At 37.3% G+C, this 20,463-nt stretch overlaps 1 protein-coding gene across 1 annotated transcript in view; it reads right to left on the bottom strand.

Moving 5' to 3' along the window:
• Positions 1 to 20,463, bottom strand: part of LOC150109808 (chorion peroxidase-like) — a 197,943-nt gene that overhangs the window by 58,054 nt on the left and 119,426 nt on the right. Inside the window, exon 9 of the mRNA XM_090396224.1 lies at positions 9,672 to 9,779. Within this exon, the coding sequence (XP_090252350.1) occupies positions 9,672 to 9,779 (108 nt within the window). The remainder of the gene's footprint in view (positions 1 to 9,671; positions 9,780 to 20,463) is intronic.

Consider the following 20,463-nt stretch of genomic DNA (forward strand, 5'->3'; position numbering starts at 1 on the left):
ATTCCTCATGATTCTATAAGCATGTTTCATCCTGATCAGGATGAAACACCCTTATAAATGATTACTGAATACTTCTCAATAATGTCTTCTACAGCAGTTACCATTCTACTATTTTCATCCATTAACATCATCTCACCATAATCATTCTTCCTTCTGCTTGCCACATATCTAAAATACTCTCCAGGGTTTTTCTTTGCCTGATTTGCCAATTTCTGCTCATACTGCTATTTTCTTTTCCTTACTAACTGAGTCACTCTCCTGGGTTGTTCTTTATACTCTTCTTGAAACTGATAATTAGCATTGTTCTTCTTGTATTGCCTCCAAAGTACATTCCTCTTCCAGATTTAATGCTTGAGCCCATCATTCATTCATTTTGCATCGACCTTATTCAGCCCTTTGGCCTTTGTAATGCATTCATGCATCGATGCTGCTATGTATTTCATTGTCAGTTCCCAAGCAGCATTTATTTCCTTACCACTCAACTCCTCATTCCATGCTATAGCTTCAAGCTGTCTCCTAAGCTTATCATAATCACCTGCCTTCTACTTCCACATATATCCTTTCCTCACAGAAGTGTGAATGTGGCTAGCCATAACCCAGGTGACCACTTCATGATCACTCTCACAAATTGGAAGAAAGTGTGAAACCCCACTCACAATTATATCATCTAATGTTATGATCAGATCTAAAACTCTTGATCCTCGCATGTTCACCTTTACATGCTGGCTAAGATAGTTATCTCTCAAGAACTCAATAAATTTATTTTCCTTATTCTAAAATGCTATATAGACTTGAGAATAAGGAAATTGTTGTTTATACATTTCTTCATCACCACCCTCCACATTCCCTGTCTATAGCAACATCCAACTAAATATGTCTTTCTGTCAACTTCCAAGTTACACCACACTGTCTCATAACCAGTGCCACTATTTCCCTTTTTCATGTCTACCTTATGTGAACTTGATTCCCCTAACATCCTGCTAACATCAGCAGAACTCCCCCTTTCCTTCTTGTCCTTTTTATCCTTGTGAAAAATACTGCATCCTTCCATTTCTATTTCATTACAATATCATCTTCATTCAGCCATGTTTCATCTTCCTTATTTCTGATACCTCTGGCATTTATAAACTGAGTTCATTTATAGATCTATAACCAGTCCTATCCAAGACACTGGTTGGTTGTGATATCCCCATCACACCTGTCCTTGCCCAATTGTCTTTATCACTGCTCACCACATATATCTGCACAGTCTCAACTTCCCTATTCACATTGCAATATACTCATCTCCATACACACATTCACTGATACTTTCAACATTCATTCTCTCTCTATGTGATATCTCTCTATCCGGCTTCCCAACCCATTTCTTTGTTCTTCTTGCATTCCCATTCTTTCTTTCTTCTTCTTCTCTCACACTACCACTGTTTCCATTGCCAAGCACTTCTGTCTCTTCAATACCACTCTCCTGATCTTTCACCTTCATTTCTTACTTTGGACTTTTGATCTCTTGCATGCAGCTCACATTGTACTTACATCTAGCAACACTTAATCCAGTACACTCACTTCAAAGCTATTTAAATATAACCCATCACACATGTATAATTCCACTCTTCTCTCAAACACATGCCATACATCCACAAATTGTACTCCCTACTTCTCACACAGCTCCACTAGCATATCATTCGTGTTCCAGCTCTCCATCTCAACTCATCATTGTCATACCTTGGTAATGCACTGACAAACTTTCCCACTAGACTGTTTTCTTTCACTCTTTTCAATAACCTCCTGTTTTTGCCCTTACATAATCCTTATATCAACTTAGATCGTTTGTCCTCAAGACCACAGCCAGTTCGCTGGCTCGTTTCCTCCTCATGTTCAATGCCTGAATTATCATGTTCATTCTCCCATCTAGATAGCAGACCTTATGGATTCTCTCATTATCTAATCCTCTAACTATGAAATCTCGATATACTGCTATCTATGATATACTATACTGTACTATTTTTAGTTGAACCTGTGCCATAGTAATTAAATAATAAAGCAACACGTAAAAACCACAGTGATATCTTTAACACGTTCATTGCCAAGCTGAAAATTGGAATTTCGTGTGGTGGCCAAATTTTTTTTATTTTTTTATTGTGTTGATAGCGACGTCCACGTGATATCATGTGATTGGCAATGAACGTGTTAATTGGTAAAAGGACAGATATTTCGTACTAAAAATAATAGTACATCTTCAGTGTCTGTAACAGTAATAGGAATGGAATACAAGCAAAACGTTCGGTGGATCACCTATTAAAATACAATTGTTACCGCGTGCTAGGAAATAATAGAAATAACAAATTTAATCTATTAAGATAAATGGTTTATTACATAAGATAAAAGTCTCCCAGATCTTTGAGAGAGACATACAGTCATTTCTATTTAAATTCGGTCAGTGTAAGATAGTTTCACAATTTTCTTTGAATAAGCATTCATATTTGAATATGCATCTATGGAGGAGAACTGCTTTATCCCACTGGACACTATGAATAGAGTCAATACCGTGCTGCACCAGACCAGACTTCAGAGGTTTGTTATAATCAATATAATATTGATGTTCTTTTTTCCAAAGAATGGCCAGTTTGTCCAAAATAAGAGACATCGCATTCGCAAGGTATTTGGTAAATGCCAGCCAAAGATAGAGAAGACAGTTTATCCTTTGTAGAAGGAAATAAAGAAGAAATTTTGTTGATAGAAATATATGTTGGAATCAATTGATACTTTTTCAGAATTCTACCTATAGGTTCTGAGATTCCTGGAATAGGAACTCTGCAGACTGTTGAAGAAACTGTAGGTGTTGGAACATAAGAGTCAACTATCTGTTGGATTTGATTGGAGTTGTAATCATTTGATTCCATTAACTTTTTAATGATGGAAAATTCTTGTTGTAAGATTATTGGGGAAGAGCAAACTTTATGTGCTCTATGAATTAGAGATTTAAGAATGCCAAATTTTTGAGACATGTGGTGCACAGACTTTTTGTGAATGTATCTGCCAGTAAATGTGGGTTTTTGAAAGACGCGTGTAGATAAGGTACCAGAAGACGTTCTAGTAAGGAGTATGTCCAAAAATGGTAAAGTCCCAGAGTTTTCTTTTTCCATAGTGAATTGGATGCGTGTGTGTGAAGGTTATTTATCCATTGTAGAAAAGTGGAAAGTTCATCTTCAGTGTGTGGCCAAACAGCAAAAACATCATCGACGTAATGGTACCAAAGGGATGGTTGAGAATGAATGGATGAGAACATAGTATCTTCGAATTGTTTCAAATAGTAGTTTGCCAAAGGTGGAGACATAGGGCTACCCATGGCAGTACCTTCAATTTGTTTGTAGATTTTGTTTTTCCAACTGAAATAACCTGAGTGGATGACATATTCGAATATCCTTGCGATATCTAGAGGGTAATCTTCATATAAGAATTGACTGTGTTGGTTAATGGGATATTGGTGAACAGAGAAATGATGTCAAAACTGATTAATATTTCAGAATCTGTAATTTTTATATCCTTGATTTTTTCAAGAAAATCTGTTGAGTTTTTTATATAGGATCTGGAATGACCAGTGAGAGCACTTAAGGAACGTGATAATACTTTTGCAATCGATAAGTTGGAGAGTCAATGCAATTTACAATAGGTCGTACAGGACAGCCTTCTTATGGATTTTTTGGGAGTCCATAAAGACAAGGAGTTCTTCCAAAGTAGGTGCATATTTTATCCACATAGTTAGGATCCCAACTTATAACCTCATCAAGTAATTTATTTAGCTGTTTAATTTGTGAATTAGTAGGATTACGTGTGATCTCTTGGTAGGCCGTGGTGTCTTCTAATAGGCTGGATACTTTTGTCTCATAGTCAGTCTTATTCATAATTACAATAGCTTTTCCTTTATCGGCCTTAGAAATGGATATTGTATTATCTTTTCTTAAAGAAGTTAGACCTTTAATAGACCAATCAAATCCAACAGATATTTGACTGTTATGTTCCAACACCTACAGTTTCTTCAACAGTCCACAGAGTTCCTATTCCAGGAATCTCAGAACCTATAGGTAGAATTCTGAAAAAGTATCAGTTGATTCCAGCATATATTCCTATCAACAAAATTTCTTCTTTATTACTTTCTACAAAGGATAAACTGTCTTCTCTATCTTTGGCTGGCATTTACCAAATACCTTGCGAATGCGATGTCTCTTATTTTGGACAAACTGGCCGTTCTTTGGAAAAAAGAATAAAAGAACATCAATATTATATTGATTATAACAAACCTCTGAAGTCTGGTCTGGTGCAGCACAGTATTGACTCTACTCATAGTGTCCAGTGGGATAAAGCAGTTCCTCCATAGATGCAGATTCAAATATGAACGCTTATTCAAAGAAAGTTGTGAAACTATCTTACACCGACCGAATTTAAATAGAAATGACTATATGTCTCTCTCAAAGATCTAGGAGACGTTTATCTTATGTAAAAAGCCATTTATCTTAATAGATTAAATTTGTTATTTCTACTATTTCCTAGCATGCGGTAACAATTGTATTTTAATAGGTGATCCACCGAATGTTTTGCTTGTATTCCATTCCTATTACTGTTACAGACACTGAAGATGTACTATTATTTTTAGGATGAAATATCTGTCCTTTTACTAATTAAAGATATCACAGTGGTTTTTACGTGTCACTTTATTATTTATACTATACTATATGATATACTGCTGATATACCAGAGTCACTTGTCAAGTCTTTTACCCTTTTTTCTTTCATTATATTCTTTTGCAAACTTTTGTTTCGACTAAACGTTTCTCATATTTGAGGGATAACTACCTCAGACAGTATGTAACAGGGGGCATATGAGGATTAAGGGTCTTGGATTTGGTCATCTCATCAGAGGATGTAATTATAAATAAGGTGTCAAATCATCCACCAATTGGTGAAAGTGACCATGTGGTGATTACCTGGGTGGTTGCCAGCAGTGCAAGGACCCCTGTGAAAAAAGAGTATATGTGGAACTACAAGGGGGGGGGGGGTGATTATGAAGAGCTCAGGAGACAGCTTGCAGGTGTAGCATGGAATGAGGAGTTAGCTGGAAAAGAGATCAATGCAGCTTGGGGTATTTTCAAAAACTATTTAGTAGATGCAATGTCTAAATACATTCCAAGGGTGAGAAGGTTAAATAAGGTAGGTGTGAGATGGATGAATAAAGAGATTAAGCATGTGATACAGAGAAAAAGGGCATTGTGGAGGCAGCATAAGAGAAGTGGAAGTAACCAATTTCATGAGGTCTACAAAGACCAGGCAAGGAGGGTAACTTGGTTGGTGAGAGTAGCTAAAGAGAGGTATGAACAGCAGTTAGCTAATGAAGCCAAAAAGAATCCTAGGGAGTTCTTTCGATATGTAGCCAGCAAAAGAAAGAATGATTATGGAAGGATGACATTGATTGGAGGAAATGGTATAAAGATAGCTGTTGCAGAATGTGTGGTGGAGATACTTAATGAACAGCTCATAAAGATCTTTCAGTCTTGTGAATGTGACTCCATGGAGAAATTGAGAATAGTTGATGATGGGGAGGAGAGACTGACTGTAAGTGAGCAAGAGGTGTTTGTGGAGTTGAGTAAACTAGATGTAAATAACGCTGTGGGACTTGATAATATATCACCGTGTATTCTGAAGGAACGTGCCAGAGAGTTGACACCTGCCTTGACATATTTTTTTAATACGAGTCTTGCACTTGGTCAAGTTCCTAAAGAGTGGAAGGAGGGCAAGATTGTGCCACTTAATAAAGGAGGTGATCGAACTCAAGCATCAAACTATAGGCCTATCTGTGTGTCAGGTGTCGTGGTTAAGTTGTCAACAAGTTGTGTATAGGGGTGCGATATCTAGGAAAAGGAAAGTCACTAGTGGAGTGCCTCAGGATTTTAGGGCCATTACTATTTAACTTGTATATTAATGATATTGGTGAAGATTTGGATGGAGATATTCAGTTGTTTGCAGATGATGCAAAGTTGGGATGAACCATAAAGAATAGTGAAGATGTTGTGGCCTTGCAAGAAGACTTGAATAAATTGAGTGATTGGGCAAGCAAATGGGGATGTGAGTTCAATGTTGCAAAATGTAAGGTTTTAAAATTTGGAAAACAAAGATGGGATGCAGAATTTATGCTTGGTGAGAATATATTGTTGGAGGTAGAGGAAATAAGAGATCTGGGGGTGATAGTGGATAAGGATCTAAAATTTAGGGGACACATCGCCAAAATTGTGAAGACAACACAATGACTTCTGGGAATGATGCGGAGGACACTGACGTGTAGAAGTAGAGAGATTCTTGTTCCGTTGTATAAGGCTTTGATTAGGCCACACATGGACTATTGTGCCCAGATTTGGTCACCGGGTTTTCAGAAGGATGAAGCAATGTTGGAAAGGGTCCAAAGGCGACTGATTAAGGTAGTTTCTGACCTCTGGAATGTAGAGTATGAGGAAAGATTGAGAAGATGTAATTTGCAGAGTCTGGTGGAGAGAAGGAAGAGGGGAGATATGATAGAGAGCTACAAGTTGGTAAGGGGTTGTTATAAGATCAATGGTGGAGACGTTCTACAGAGAATAGTGGGAGATCAGGGGAGAACCAGAGGTCATCCCTGGAAACTGTATAAGCAGGCATGTAAAGCAGGCATGGGCAACCTTTCCTAGTTCAGGGGCCAAATTATCATTCTGTCTCCGAGTCAAGGGCCGGACCAAATTATTAAATAAAATAAATTAATATTAAATGAATTAAAACAAGTTGCTACTTCATATTTCATTTATTTATAATATAATGCTTTGGTATAAAGCACTGCATAAATTTTATAATATAATGAATGACATAACAATTTAATGTGAAGATTGGCCTTGTACTTCTATGAGACTATCAATATTGATGTAAATATTACTTAAGGATAATCGCATAGAATTTTCGAGTTTTCGTCCATTATTCTTGTCTGAATTTTTGATTTATTGTATTTCATCCTTGAAAAAACTGTTAACACATATATGTGCTGCTGAAAAGATAAATGATTTCTTTTGAAAAGGTGCGTAAATTTGTATATTTTTCTTCCACCAAATAAAATTTATAAAAATCCATCAAAGCAATGTTGTTAAATTGTGATTTTAGCACTAAATCTGCCTGAAGCTCAATAAGTTCCATCTGTAAGTTTTCTGGCACATTATTTACATCAGCATCCATCGGACGAGCAAATATAGCGAATGTGGAGTCTTTGTTTTTGAAGTCGGCAAACCTTGTATCAAATTGCTCTATTAGTGCCTTCAGTTCATCTCCATAACAATTATAAGGGATATTTTTATGAGTTGCTAGAGTAGGAAAATGATAATAATTTTTAGCTTTTATCTGACTTTCCAACAATCTTAGTTTATTACAAAAAGCTTTGACATGTCCATGCAGTTCATGAACCAATTGTCCTTGTTTTTGCAATTTAAGATTCAGTTCGTTTAGGTATCAGGTGACATCTACAAGGAAAGCTAAATCATACACCCACTCATCATCTGTTACTTGGTTAATTGTGTTTCCTTTTATGTCCATAAAATCTGCAATGTCTTGTCTCAGATCATAAAATCGTTTTAACATTTTACCTTTACTCAACCACCTCACTTCACAATAATAAGACACATCTTCATAATCCGAAAATACGTCAGCCAAATATTCCTTAAATTGGCAGTGATTTATTGCACGTGACTTAATAAAGTTGATACTGGCTACTTTCCATAACATTTGTGAATTTAATCGATTTTGCACACAGATTTTGTTGGTGGATGATGCAGTGAAAATTTGTTAAATTTTCGGGCTGGATCTGTAGTTCTATTGTTCTTTCATGAACTATTCCAATAAATCTTCTGTGCACCAACCATTGAAGGGGCTCCATCAGTGCATATGCCAGATAGTGAACTCCATTTAAGCCCAAATCTCTCGAAGACTGTGTTGACTGTTTCAAATATATCTTCACCAGTAGTTGTTCCTTTTAATGGCCGAAGCGTCAATAATTCTTCTGTGATGTTGAAATCCGCATCAACTCCTCGAATAAATATTGCTAGTTGTGCTGTATCAGAGGTATCGGTGCTGTCATCCAAAGCAATTGAAAATGCTTCCAATCTAGCAATCTTCTCTTTTAAACTTTTTTTGATATCATCAGCCATAATTTCTATCCGTCGGACAACAGTATGTCTCGACAAACGAATATTCTCAAAGTCTTTTTTTCTTTTCAGGACATATTATACTTGCAACATCCAGCAGAGACATTCTTTGATAAATTCTCCTTCACCAAATGACTTAGAATGCTTAGCAATTTTTTTGCTTACCACAAAGCTGGCTTTGACAATGCTGTGGTGCTGCATTCTTTGCTTGTTGAACATTTGCTGCTGGGTATCCAAGTTCTTCTTCTGTATTTCATCTTTTTGTAGTTGTCCATCAATTTTCGGGTGATCTGCATGTCTCAAAGTAAAGTGTCTCTTCAAGTTGTATTCTTTGTTGACGGATACAAATTCGTTGCACAGCAAACCTTTATTCAGAATAAAATAATAATCCTCCATCCACTTGTCTTGAAATTGACGATTCTCTGCATCTACTTTTCTTTTTTTTTGAAATAACCCCTGACACTGTCCCAAATTTATAAGCGATATTCAGAACTGTCAAACAAAACTGTCTTACACCACAGGCACTGAACAGAACACAACATCAATGCAGGCACTGAACAGAACATAACATCAATGCAGGCACTGAACAAAGCACAACACCAACAAAGTACTGAACTGACACGTTGTAACACGTTCACACACACCGCTAGTCAAAGTGAGAAAGAGACCTTGGTTGGAGAAAACATAGTGTGTTTTGCACAAGTCATATGACGTCAGCTTAATGTGAGTTAGTAGAACACACCATGTTTTCTCCCACCATGAATCAGACAAACTTCGCTAAAATAGATTAGAGCCGGATCAAAAGACGTAGTGGGCCGGGAGTTGCCCATATGTGCTGTAAAGCATTGGTGATAAGGAAACATTGGAGAAAGTGCAGCGTAACTAAGACTGTCTCAAGACTGTGGAATATTGTATATGCAGAGTGAGAGAATGTGGTCTTCAGAGCTTGGTGGATAGGAGCAGGAGTTGAGAAGAGTTTATCAAATGGATACAAGGATAATTATAGTATAGGATAACAGGTGATGCAAGAACAAGAGATCATTCCTGGAAACTACAAAGGTCATGTGAGTAAGGAAGTGAAGAGGAGATTTTTTCCTTGGTGGTGGTTAATGAGTGAAATGCACTGCCAGTGTGGGTGGTGAGTGTTGCAACACTGAATATCTTCAAGTCAAGGTACGATAATTATTGAGGTCAATGAGTGTTCAACTTTCTGCAAATGAGTATTTGGACTCTACAAAGGCTTGGAAATATACTATATGAGACTTTACTACACAAATTAATTTCTTATATATAGATATATGAATATATGTTAAAAGTGCAGACATCATTAAGAATTCACCAATCATATGTGTCAGATGCTGTTTACACTCCTATTAACTATCATGGCACTAACCACTGTTCAGTTGAAGGAATCAAAACCAAAACTGAAAGTTCATGTTCTCTCTTTATGGATAACATTTGTACTTACCAGCTCGGAAACAGTATTCTTTTAATAGTGGAGACCCACAAGAGGAGTTAGCATTATCTGATAGAGGTAAGAAGTTAGTATTAAAAATGTTTGAAGTAAGAAGCTCTCCTAAAAAAAAGAAACATTCAACATCAGTGAATGAATTACTAATGAAGTATTATATACAAAAATAATAAATACACTAAAAGTCATAAGTAAATATAAAACAGTTTTACTTATCATCTCTATGTGAATTATACATTCTTATATATTTGAATTATATACTTAGATGTGAAGTAAATAGCACATTTTTGATGTATCCATAAAGCTGCAAAAGAGGTGATTTGGAATATACTGAAAATCAGAATTTGTTTAGTGATCAGCTTAAAGTTCAAACCTAGATAACTGGAAGTGGACCCTGGCCGAATTAGCTGAGTAGAACAATACCCAGTTAAACAAAAGTCCATGATTTCATTAAAGAACCAGGGAAAACAGGGGGGTAAATCAACTAGTATAATAATAATTATTATTATGATTCAGGAGCTCCATGGAGTTACAAAACTCATGGTGAGGAGGTCCATCCAAGAAAACACAAAGTCTATCATACCACTCCTGAACTTTCCAGTGTCAACCCTGTAACTAGCTCACAACAGTTTAATGTCTCAGTCACAAGTGTCCTTCAGTGGTATATTATTATTATTATTATTATTATTTCCCAAGACCTCATGGAGTCAAAGACTCATCTGGGAGGTCCTTTTATCACACACACACACACATCTCATCATACCATGTCTTAAACACACTCAAACTCTTTTATTGTTGAAATTTTTTGTCGTTTACATTGTGTTTTGCTACTTATTTGTTGTACTACTTCAGCTTTAAATTAAAGATACCAAGAAATTATATGCTTGGCTTAATCTTTTATCCAAGTGTAAGCAAACAAAGTTTCCCCAGTCCTGAAGTATTTTCAGGACTGGGGAAACTCGTGGTAAAGGTGGTATGACTTCGCATCACTTGCCTTAGTATCCCAGGTTGGTTGATTGGTAGAGCCTCTGCTACTAATGGCTCATGCAAAAAAGTTAAGCAAGTTTGAGCATGGTTAGTAGTTGGATGGGATTCAATTGTTCGATACTGTTGCCACATTCTCCCACGATGAATCTTTGGACTCCCTGGAGGTGTTACATAATAATAATAATAATGCAAAGCGCACATCTCCTTGCAGACATGATGATATAATGCAGATATATCATCATGTCTGCAAGATGCAGACATGATGCAGATATAATGCTATGCATCATGGGAAGGTCACTACCCAAACCGGTTTCGGCCTTTATTGAGGTCTCATCAGTGACACCTTTTGGCAAGTACATGAAAATATGACTTCTGAATTACTTCAAGCTTGGTAACACCTCTGGGTCTGGCTCCCACTAATGAGATCCCAATAAAGGTTGAAACCGGTCTGGATAGTGACCCTTCCCATAATGTTATGGTACTATACATGTCTGCAAGGAGATATGCTTTGCATTATGGATACTAATACAATCGATGTGAAGTCATACCACCTTTACCATGTGTTGTCCCAGTCCTGAAAATACTTCAGGCACAAACAAACTTTGTTTGCTTACACTTGGATAAATGATTAAACCAGGTATATAATTTCTTGGTATCTTTAATTTATATTATATCTTCACTTGGTTGGTATACCCTTGAAAAATGATCCCTTAGTAGTTCAACAATTTCATCTGCTTCCATTATATCTTTACCATCTGCACTCATTAACGTTATCCCTTCACAATCATTCTTCCTTCTGCTTGCCACATAATGATAAAAACTCTTTCGGTTATTTGGCTAATTTCTTCTCATAATCTGATTTTGCCTTCCTTACCACACTTGTCACCTTTCTTTGCCTGATCCTTGTATTGTTCATGAGTTAGCTGGTCACCTTTTTAACTTATATAATCTTCACAACATTTCCTTTGTTTTCAGCTCATGTTTAATGATACTTCTCATTCATCTAATTATTTTATTCTCCTGACCTTGGGTGCACAGTGTGATACTGTTTACTCCAGATACCCTTTGAGTATCCCTCATGCACTTTGAACATCCTTCCCTTGCAGATCTTTATGCCATGGTACTGCTACAAGTTGGTTCCTAAGTGTATCATAATCATCTGCCTTGTAGCTCCACATATACCCCTTCTTAAATAAAAAACCGGACGACTCCTTGCAAAGGTGGAGCAAGCTACCAACACAACCAATGCTTCCCTTAATGCATAAGATTATACATATCCGCAAGGAGATGTGTTTTGCATTATGGGAGATACTGAGATAAGACTGTTGGTTGCTTGCTCCACCTTTGCAAGAAGTTGCTCGGTGTTGTACCACTTTACCCCAGTCCTGAAGATACTTTCAGGTGCAAACTTTGTTTGCACACACTTGGATAAAGGATTAAACTAAATTTATTATAGTCTGACCAAGTGAAAAATAAACTTTCAACATCTTTCTCTAAATCCAGAGTAATTTAATTAAAAGGTGGCACACCGTTTGGCAGCTCCTATAGGAGGAGGTGACCTTGCAAATGCTTCTGCCTTGTATCTCCACTTGGGCCTGGCTCCCACTGAAGAGACCTCAATAAAGGTCGGAACTAGTCTGGGTAGTGGCCCTTCCCTTAATGCATAACATTATACATATCTGCAAGGAGATGTGTTTTGCATTATGGGAGATACTGAGATAGGTGGTGTCTTGCTCCACCTTTGCAAGGAGTCGCCCGGTGTTGTACCACTTTACCCAAGTCCTGAAGATATTTTCAGGTGCAAACTTTGTTTGCACACATTTGGATAAAGGATTAAACTAAATTTATTATAGTCTGACCAAGTGAAAAATAAACTTTCAACATCTTTCTCTAAATCCAGAGTAATTTAATTAAAAGGTGGCACACCGTTTGGCAGCTCCTATAGGAGGAGGTGACCTTGCAAATGCTTCTGCCTTGTATCTCCACTTGGGCCTGGCTCCCACTGAAGAGACCTCAATAAAGGTCGGAACTAGTCTGGGTAGCAGCCCTTCCCTTAATGCATAACATTATACATATCCGCAAGGAGATGTGTTTTGCATTATGGGAGATATTGAGATAGGAGAGTTGGTAGCTTACTCCACCTTTGCAAGGAGTTGCCCGGTGTTGTACCACTTTACCCCAGTCCTGAAGATACTTTCAGGTGCAAACTTTGTTTGCACACACTTGGATGAAGGATTAAACTAAATTTATTATATTAAATAAATATCACTGAGAAATCAATCGGTGGTTAATATCTCTACATGTTAATTTTCAAAAAAATACCTAAAATGTAAAATTTAAGCATATTTATTATTCAAAACATCTGAAAGATCAAATTCTGTAATAAAAAAAAATAGTCAGTTTTGGCCCTTCACCTTAAAAAATAATAGTCTGGTTAAGAGGTTAAAAAATAAGTTTAAGGGGAAATTTCAGAAATTATTATTTATTTTGGAGAATAAATTATTATTTATTCTGTTATATTATTTATAATAGAATGGATTTAGAAAATGACGATCATGTATAGACCCGACCTTTTGCTTAAAATTAATAATAGAGAAAAGAAGAGAATACAATTTAGAAACACATATTGCATTTATTGACTTTGAAAAAGCATTTGACCACGTTAAAAGAAACAATATTATTTAACATATTAAAAGAAAGACAAATATGAAATAATATCCTAAAAGCTATCACAAGTATATATGAAAATAAACAAATACAAATAAGATTAAATCACGAGCTATCCTATATGAGAGAGATAAATAAAGGGGTCCGACAGGGCCCTTTGTTTATCTTTCTCATATAGGATATCTATCCCCTCTCAGCAACTCTTTTTAATATGTACTTAAACGAAATAATAATAAAATGGAATAAAAATTTACATCAAGGAATTAAACTTTCTCCTGCAGTAAACTTAAACACTCTCCTCTTTGCCGACAACCAAATAATAATTAACAGTTCTGAAGATAACTTACAGAAAGCTATTTTAGATCTAAATGAGATAGCCAAAGATTATGGTATGATAATATCAACAGAAAAATCAAAAACTATGGCCTTTAAAGGACAAGATCCAGTAAGAACTAAAATAGTAATAGATAACAAGATCTTAGAACAGGTGAATTCATTTAACTACCTAGGACATATGATCACATATGAAAATGAAAAAGATATAAACGTAAAAATTACAACATATTTAAAAATAACGGGTGTCATTAATTCTATATTTAAACCAAACCTAGTTCAAAAACAAACCAGACTTAAAGTATACAATATATTAGCCCTACCAGTCTTAATGTATGGAAGCGAAATCTGGACAATAAAACAAAAAGATAAACAAAAATTAATAACAGCAGAAATGAAGTTTATGAGAAAAACTGCAAAGTATACCCTGTTTGATCACAAAAGAAACAAAGAAATTATGAAAGAATTAAACCAAAAACCTATAATAAAAAAAATTAAAAAATATAAACATAAATGGATGGAACACGTTCAAAGAATGAAAACAGAAAGATTACCAAAACAAGCCTTAAAGTACAAGCCATTAGGAAAAAGAAAACCAAGACGTATTCTTAAACGATTCAATGATGACTTCTAAGGGTGGAACAGGCCATGCTAGGCCTAAATCCTTGATGTGCATCATGATGATGATGATTATTTATTTTGGCAGATAACTTTTACTGCTCTTCTTATTTTAAAGTCTAACCAAGTATGTTAACCCTAGTATGTTAACTTGGAAAAAAAGCAAAAGAAGTTATCTCGTGCACAAAACAGGAAAAGATAATTGCAACAAAGAAAAACTGGAACATAAATTGGCAGGATCGCTAAATAAATTTTTAACCTCAGGACCACATAAAAAACAAAGAACAGAAAGTTCTGACGAAGCAAATACTCTGTGTAGCTCTACTACAGAAAAAGAGAGGACACAAGATAACTGTGAAGAAACAAATGTTACATGTGAAAATAAAACTGGCCTGACTAGACTGTCTACAGAAGTGGCAGCAGAAGAAATATTGGATTCCGATTCGGCAAAACCCGAAACTTCAAATTTTACTTTAAATTTTAATGTTAATGATCCAGGTACTTGGCCAAATAATATAACTACAAAAGTTAGAGATAATTTAGTTTAGCATTGTCCACATCAAGTAGTCAATAAAGAATTTCCCAAAGATGAATCTGGCCGCACGTTTTCCAATTCATACTATTATCAAACTTTAGCAAATGGAGAAAAACTTTTATGAAATTATTTAGTTTATTCAGAATTGCGAAATTCGGTTTTCTGTTATTATTGCAAAATATTTGGTAGTCACAATTCCCAACTTACTAATGAATACAGTTTTAACCATTGGCAACATTTGAGTCATATACTAAAAATACATGAGACAAGTTCCTTGCACATTAAAAATTGTTCACTTAAAACATTTCAGACAGTAACATATCTTGTTAGGGTTAGGTACCAAGAGATGGCAGCACTTGTTTGTCAGCCTCTTCATCAGTGGATTCTATAATTAGTGATAGACACGGACCAGCTATCTCTGATTGGCTACCGGTGAAGATTGAACTGTCTGCTCAGTCTCCAAAAAGCTAGATAGGGTATAAATGTCTCACCTGCTCTCTACAAGGGATTAAAAGGTGTCAGCTGATTATTATTATTATTATTATTATTATTATTCAGGCCTCCAAGGAGTCAAAAGACTCATCGAGGGAGGTCCTTTCTAAGACATAAAGTCTGTCAAGACTCATCGAGGGGAGGTCCCCCCCTAAGAAACACAAAGTTTATCATACCACTCTTTAAACTCACTGACCGTTCTCGCTCCCACCACTCCATCATGCAATGCATTCCACGGCTCAACTACCCTCCACACAAAGAAACCACTCCTTACCCTCTTGCTCACAGTTTCCTTTCGTAACTTCCAGGGATGGCCTCTTGTCATCACTCCTTCCCGCTGATCAACCAAGCGAAAGAACTCCCCAGTGTCAACCCTGTAACCACCTCTCAACAGTTTAAAAGTCTCAATCATATCACCTCTCCTTCTTCTATCCACCAAACTCTGCAGTCCACATTCTCTCAGCCGATCCTCATAACTATCCTTGAACAGTCCTGAAACCATCTTTGTCATCTGTCTTTATATCCTTTCCACAGTTAATTTATCCCCTTCAAATCCTGGGGACCAAATCTGAGAACAATAGTCCAAGTGTGGTCTGATCAGAGACTTATACAATGGAATGATAACCCTCTTATCTCTGCAGGTCAGTGTCCTTCCCATAATAGCAGCAATCCTCTGTGTTACCTTCACCACCTTTGCAATATGTCCCCTAAACTTCAGGTTTCTATCAATAATCAACCCCAGATCTCTTGTCTCCCCTACTTCCTCCAGTATAACTCCTCCCATAGAGTATGCAGCATCCCATCGATGTTTCCCAAACCTCAAGACCTTACATTTTGCTGCATTAAACTGAAATCCCCATTCATTTGCCCATCTATCTAGCTTATTTAAATCCTCTTGCAGGGCTACCACATCTGCACTATTACTAATAATCCTTCCCAGCTTCGCTTCATCCACAAACAACTGAATATCCCCTTGCAATCCACTGGCTATGTCATTGATATAAAGGTTAAACAATATAGGTCCTAGTACTGAGCCCTGTGGGACTCCACTTGTAACCCTCTGCCTCCTTGAAACTGCTCCACCATACACAACTCTCTGATACCTATCAGACAGCCAATCCTGAATCCAGTTGACCAATCTGACATCCAGACCCATGTGCTGCAACTTAAATATCAGCTTATCATGTGGCACCCTGTCAAATGCCTTCGCCAAGTCTAAGAAAATTGCAGTATATGCCTTTCCCTCATCTAATGCTCTTGTAACTTTATTATAAAAGGCTAGCATATTGCTAAAACAAGAGCGTCCTTTCACAAATCCATGTTGATTCTCACAGATAACATTACCCTCATCTGCCCAATGCTGTACACGGTCCCTCACTACTTTCTCCAAGATCTTAACAACTACTGATGACACACAGACTGGCCTATAATTAGACACTTCCAGTCTGTTACCACCCTTATGCAATGGCACTATCTTACCTTCCTTCCATTCCCTGGGCACCTTTGCCAAAGCCAGACTTTCATTGAAAAGCCAGGTTAAAGGTATTGTCAATTCCCTAGCACATTCTCTCAAAACTCGTGGCGAAATACCATCCAGTCCCACAGCTTTACTGACATCCAGAGTACTCAGTATCTGAAACACACTCTCCTCCTGTACCTCCAGACCTTGTACCAGTCCTATCCCTCTAGCATTAAAACTGACTCCTCCAGGATGAAATACTCCAATAAAGTGTTCATTGAACAATTCCACTATGTCCTCTGCATCAGTCACTCTATTCCCATTTTTATCCCACAATATCATTCTTCCACAGTCATTTCTCCTCCTACTGGCCACATAGCTAAAAAATTCCCTAGGATTTTCTTTGGATCTTAGGGCCAATCTCCTCTCATATTCCAGTTTCGCTTTCCTTACCACACGAGTCACTCTTCTGGCCTGTGTCTTATATTCCTCATGCATCTCTTCACCTGTCTCCTTATATCTCTTCCGTAGCCTCTTTTTCGCATGCAATTCCTGTTTAATATTGTTTGTCATCCACTTTACTCCAAATTGCGCCCTCTTCTTCACTCGTGGTATACAACTTACCATTGCTGAAAACAAATATTCTTTCACAATTTCCCACGCACTGGTGATATCCCGGCCTTCCAATTCCTCCCTCCATGAAACTTCCCGAAGTTGACGTCTAAGACTATTATAATCACCTGCCTTATAATTCCACATAAGTTCCCATCTCTTTGATACTCCTGCATGTCTATTCATTTTCCAAGTCAACACCATATGGTCACTCTCTCCAACTGGTGGGAGAGACGTCAACTCAGTTATTATCATCTCTTCTGATGCTATAACCAAATCCAAAATTTTTGAACCTCTTGTTCCCTCTGTTACATGTTGCCTGAGACATTTGTCCCTCAAGAATTCTAGAAATTCCATTCCCCTATTGTTACATGCATCTTCCTCTCTCCAATTTATACTACTGAAGTTAAAATCTCCCATAACAATCATTCTTCTTGCACTTGCCAAACTTAGCTGTCTAAACATCTCCTGGTCCCCATCCTCTGTGCTCCTGGGTCTGTAGCAACACCCCACTAAATATCCTGTCTTGCCTACCTCTACCTCACACCATACGCTCTCAAAATCATTTGTCTCACTTCCTTCCAAATTCTCCACTCTTAGAGGACATAGGTCATCACTTATCATAAGCAGCACCCCACCACCACGCTTTCCCCTCCTATCCTGGCGAAAAATGCTATACCCAGCGACTTCTATTCCTGTTGTTATATCTCCTTCTGTCAACCACGTCTCAGTGATCGCAATAATTTTTGGCTAGGCTGATGCTATCTGCGCCACCAATTCCTCTCCCTTATTCCGGATACTCCTGGCATTAGTATACAGCATATAAATGCCATTGTTTCTATACCCAGCATTATCCCTTCTAGACTCCACTGGGCTCAGTCTTACCTGACATTGTCTCCCTTCTCCCAAGTATCCATTCCCACAAGAGGCCACCCCTGCTATCATCCTCCCTGGGACACACTGACTCGTTCAGAACAGCAATCTCTCCAGATGCCTATGTCCTTCCTCATTCAAATGTAAACGGTCTCTCGCATACAACTCCTCTCTTTCCTCAAACGCACTCCAAGCATCCACATATACCAGTACTCTCTTGTCACACATTCTCGCTATTATGCCATTCAATATCACCGCTCTTCTGCTCAGCTCATCATTATCATACCTAGGCAACACGCACACTATTTTTCCTCTCTCTGTCTTCTTCCGTACAGTCTCAAGCAAAAATCTCATATCTCTCGCTGCCCGACTTACATTACCACTCAAGTCATTCGTTCCTACCATCACAATCATCTCATCCACCCTTTCACTTCTCTTAATTGCCATAGCCACCCTTTCTATTGTTCCTCCTGGCAAACACTCCTCACGCATCCTATCTTGAACACCACGGATCATTGAGTCGCCATACATTATACCTCTTACCATTCCCTCGCTCCTATTGTTTCCATTCTCTCCTCTTCTTTCATTCCCATACCTCTCTCTTCTACTGTTTCCATTCTCTCCTCTTCTAGCACTCCCATACATCTCTCTCATTCCCTCTCTCCTACTACTGTTTCCATCCGCTCGTCTTCTAGCATTCCCATACCTCTCTCTCATTCCATCTCTCCTACCGTTTCCATTCTCTCCTCTTCTAGCACTTCCATATCTCTCTCTCATTCCGTCTCTCCTACTGTTTCCATCCTCTCGTCTGCTAGCATTCCCATACCTCTCTCTCATTCCCTCTCTTCTACTGTTTCCAATCTCTCCTCTTCTAGCACCCCCATACCTCTCACTCATACTCCTTAAATTCTCTCTCTCTCCTACTCTGATTCGCCTTGCATTTATCTCTTCCATTCTCCTAATCTTATCTTTCATACTTCTGCTCTCATTCACTAGACATTCCACCTCCTCTTTCAACTCATCTATCTCCCTCTGCAGGTCAGTCACTCTTAATCTAAATTCACTCTCCCAAACAAAACCATCTCCTAAACTTCCACAGTCACTCACACCTCCCACACTATCAACCATTATTTTCTCATTCTCTCCTATCATACTACTTGTCTTCCTACATTCATTCTCCGTTCCTGGAGCAACAAAGTCGGATATCGATATATCTAATGTACTTATTTCCTCCAACTGCCTGCATTTTGCGCACATACACTCTCCACTCTTTTTAACAAGCCACATATGTAATTCCCTAGAAGCATACATGCCGCAAGTACTGCATGCCACAAAGTCCCTTATGATATTGCTAATAATTGAGTTCTTAAATGGCAGAGGACTTGGTGTTGCGCCACTTGCGACTGCTGCTGCTGAATCCACCATCATTCCTTACTGCCGAGTAGCGTAATCTTTAATAATTATTCAGTTAATAAATAAGAGGGGAAAAAAGTACAAACATCAGAACATTTAAGTACTAAATATAATTAAATAAAATGAAATATAACTAAATACAGTAACTTAGCTTCGTTTTGTCTTCCACCGTTACGCGTTCGATTCTGACGGTACCAACATATATTATATCGCGACAGCAACTAACTTCCGAAAAACAACCACTGAAGTACACTCGTATTCAGAGAAACAATTCAGCACTCAAAAACGTAGATAAATGGGGAAAAAAACGGACTATTCACCGATTAAAAATCACTTTCTTCTGCACAGCTCAAATTCACCGCCACGTGCTACCAAGATTTATTTTTATATTTAATTTTATTAAATTTGATAATGAAAATAAAGATTACAAATATAGCAGAAATTCATGAACATATCTTGGGTTTTCAATCTGTAGAAGATACCACTAAGCAGGCATTATTTGAATTTATAAAAAAATTATTTAAAATTATTGAATATTAACATCTCAGATTTATGCTGCCAAACTTATAATGGTTCAAATATGCCAGGCAAACATGATAGACTGCAGAAAAGAAATCATTGAAATAAATGCAAGGGCTTTTTTTTATTCCATGTGCTGCTCATTCATTAAATTTGGTAGGTAATGAGGCATCTAAAATATCCTGCGAAACTAAATTTTTTTGGAGTAATACAGGAATTATATAATTATTATCAATATCTGTGAAGCATTGGGCTATATTAAAAAAACATATTCGTGTTTT

Source organism: Typopeltis vanoorti, chromosome 1, assembly GCF_054136105.1.
Source record: "Typopeltis vanoorti isolate ZY-2024b chromosome 1, IOZ_Tvanoo_1.0, whole genome shotgun sequence".
In the NCBI taxonomy this organism is placed as follows: Eukaryota; Metazoa; Arthropoda; class Arachnida; order Uropygi; family Thelyphonidae; genus Typopeltis; species Typopeltis vanoorti.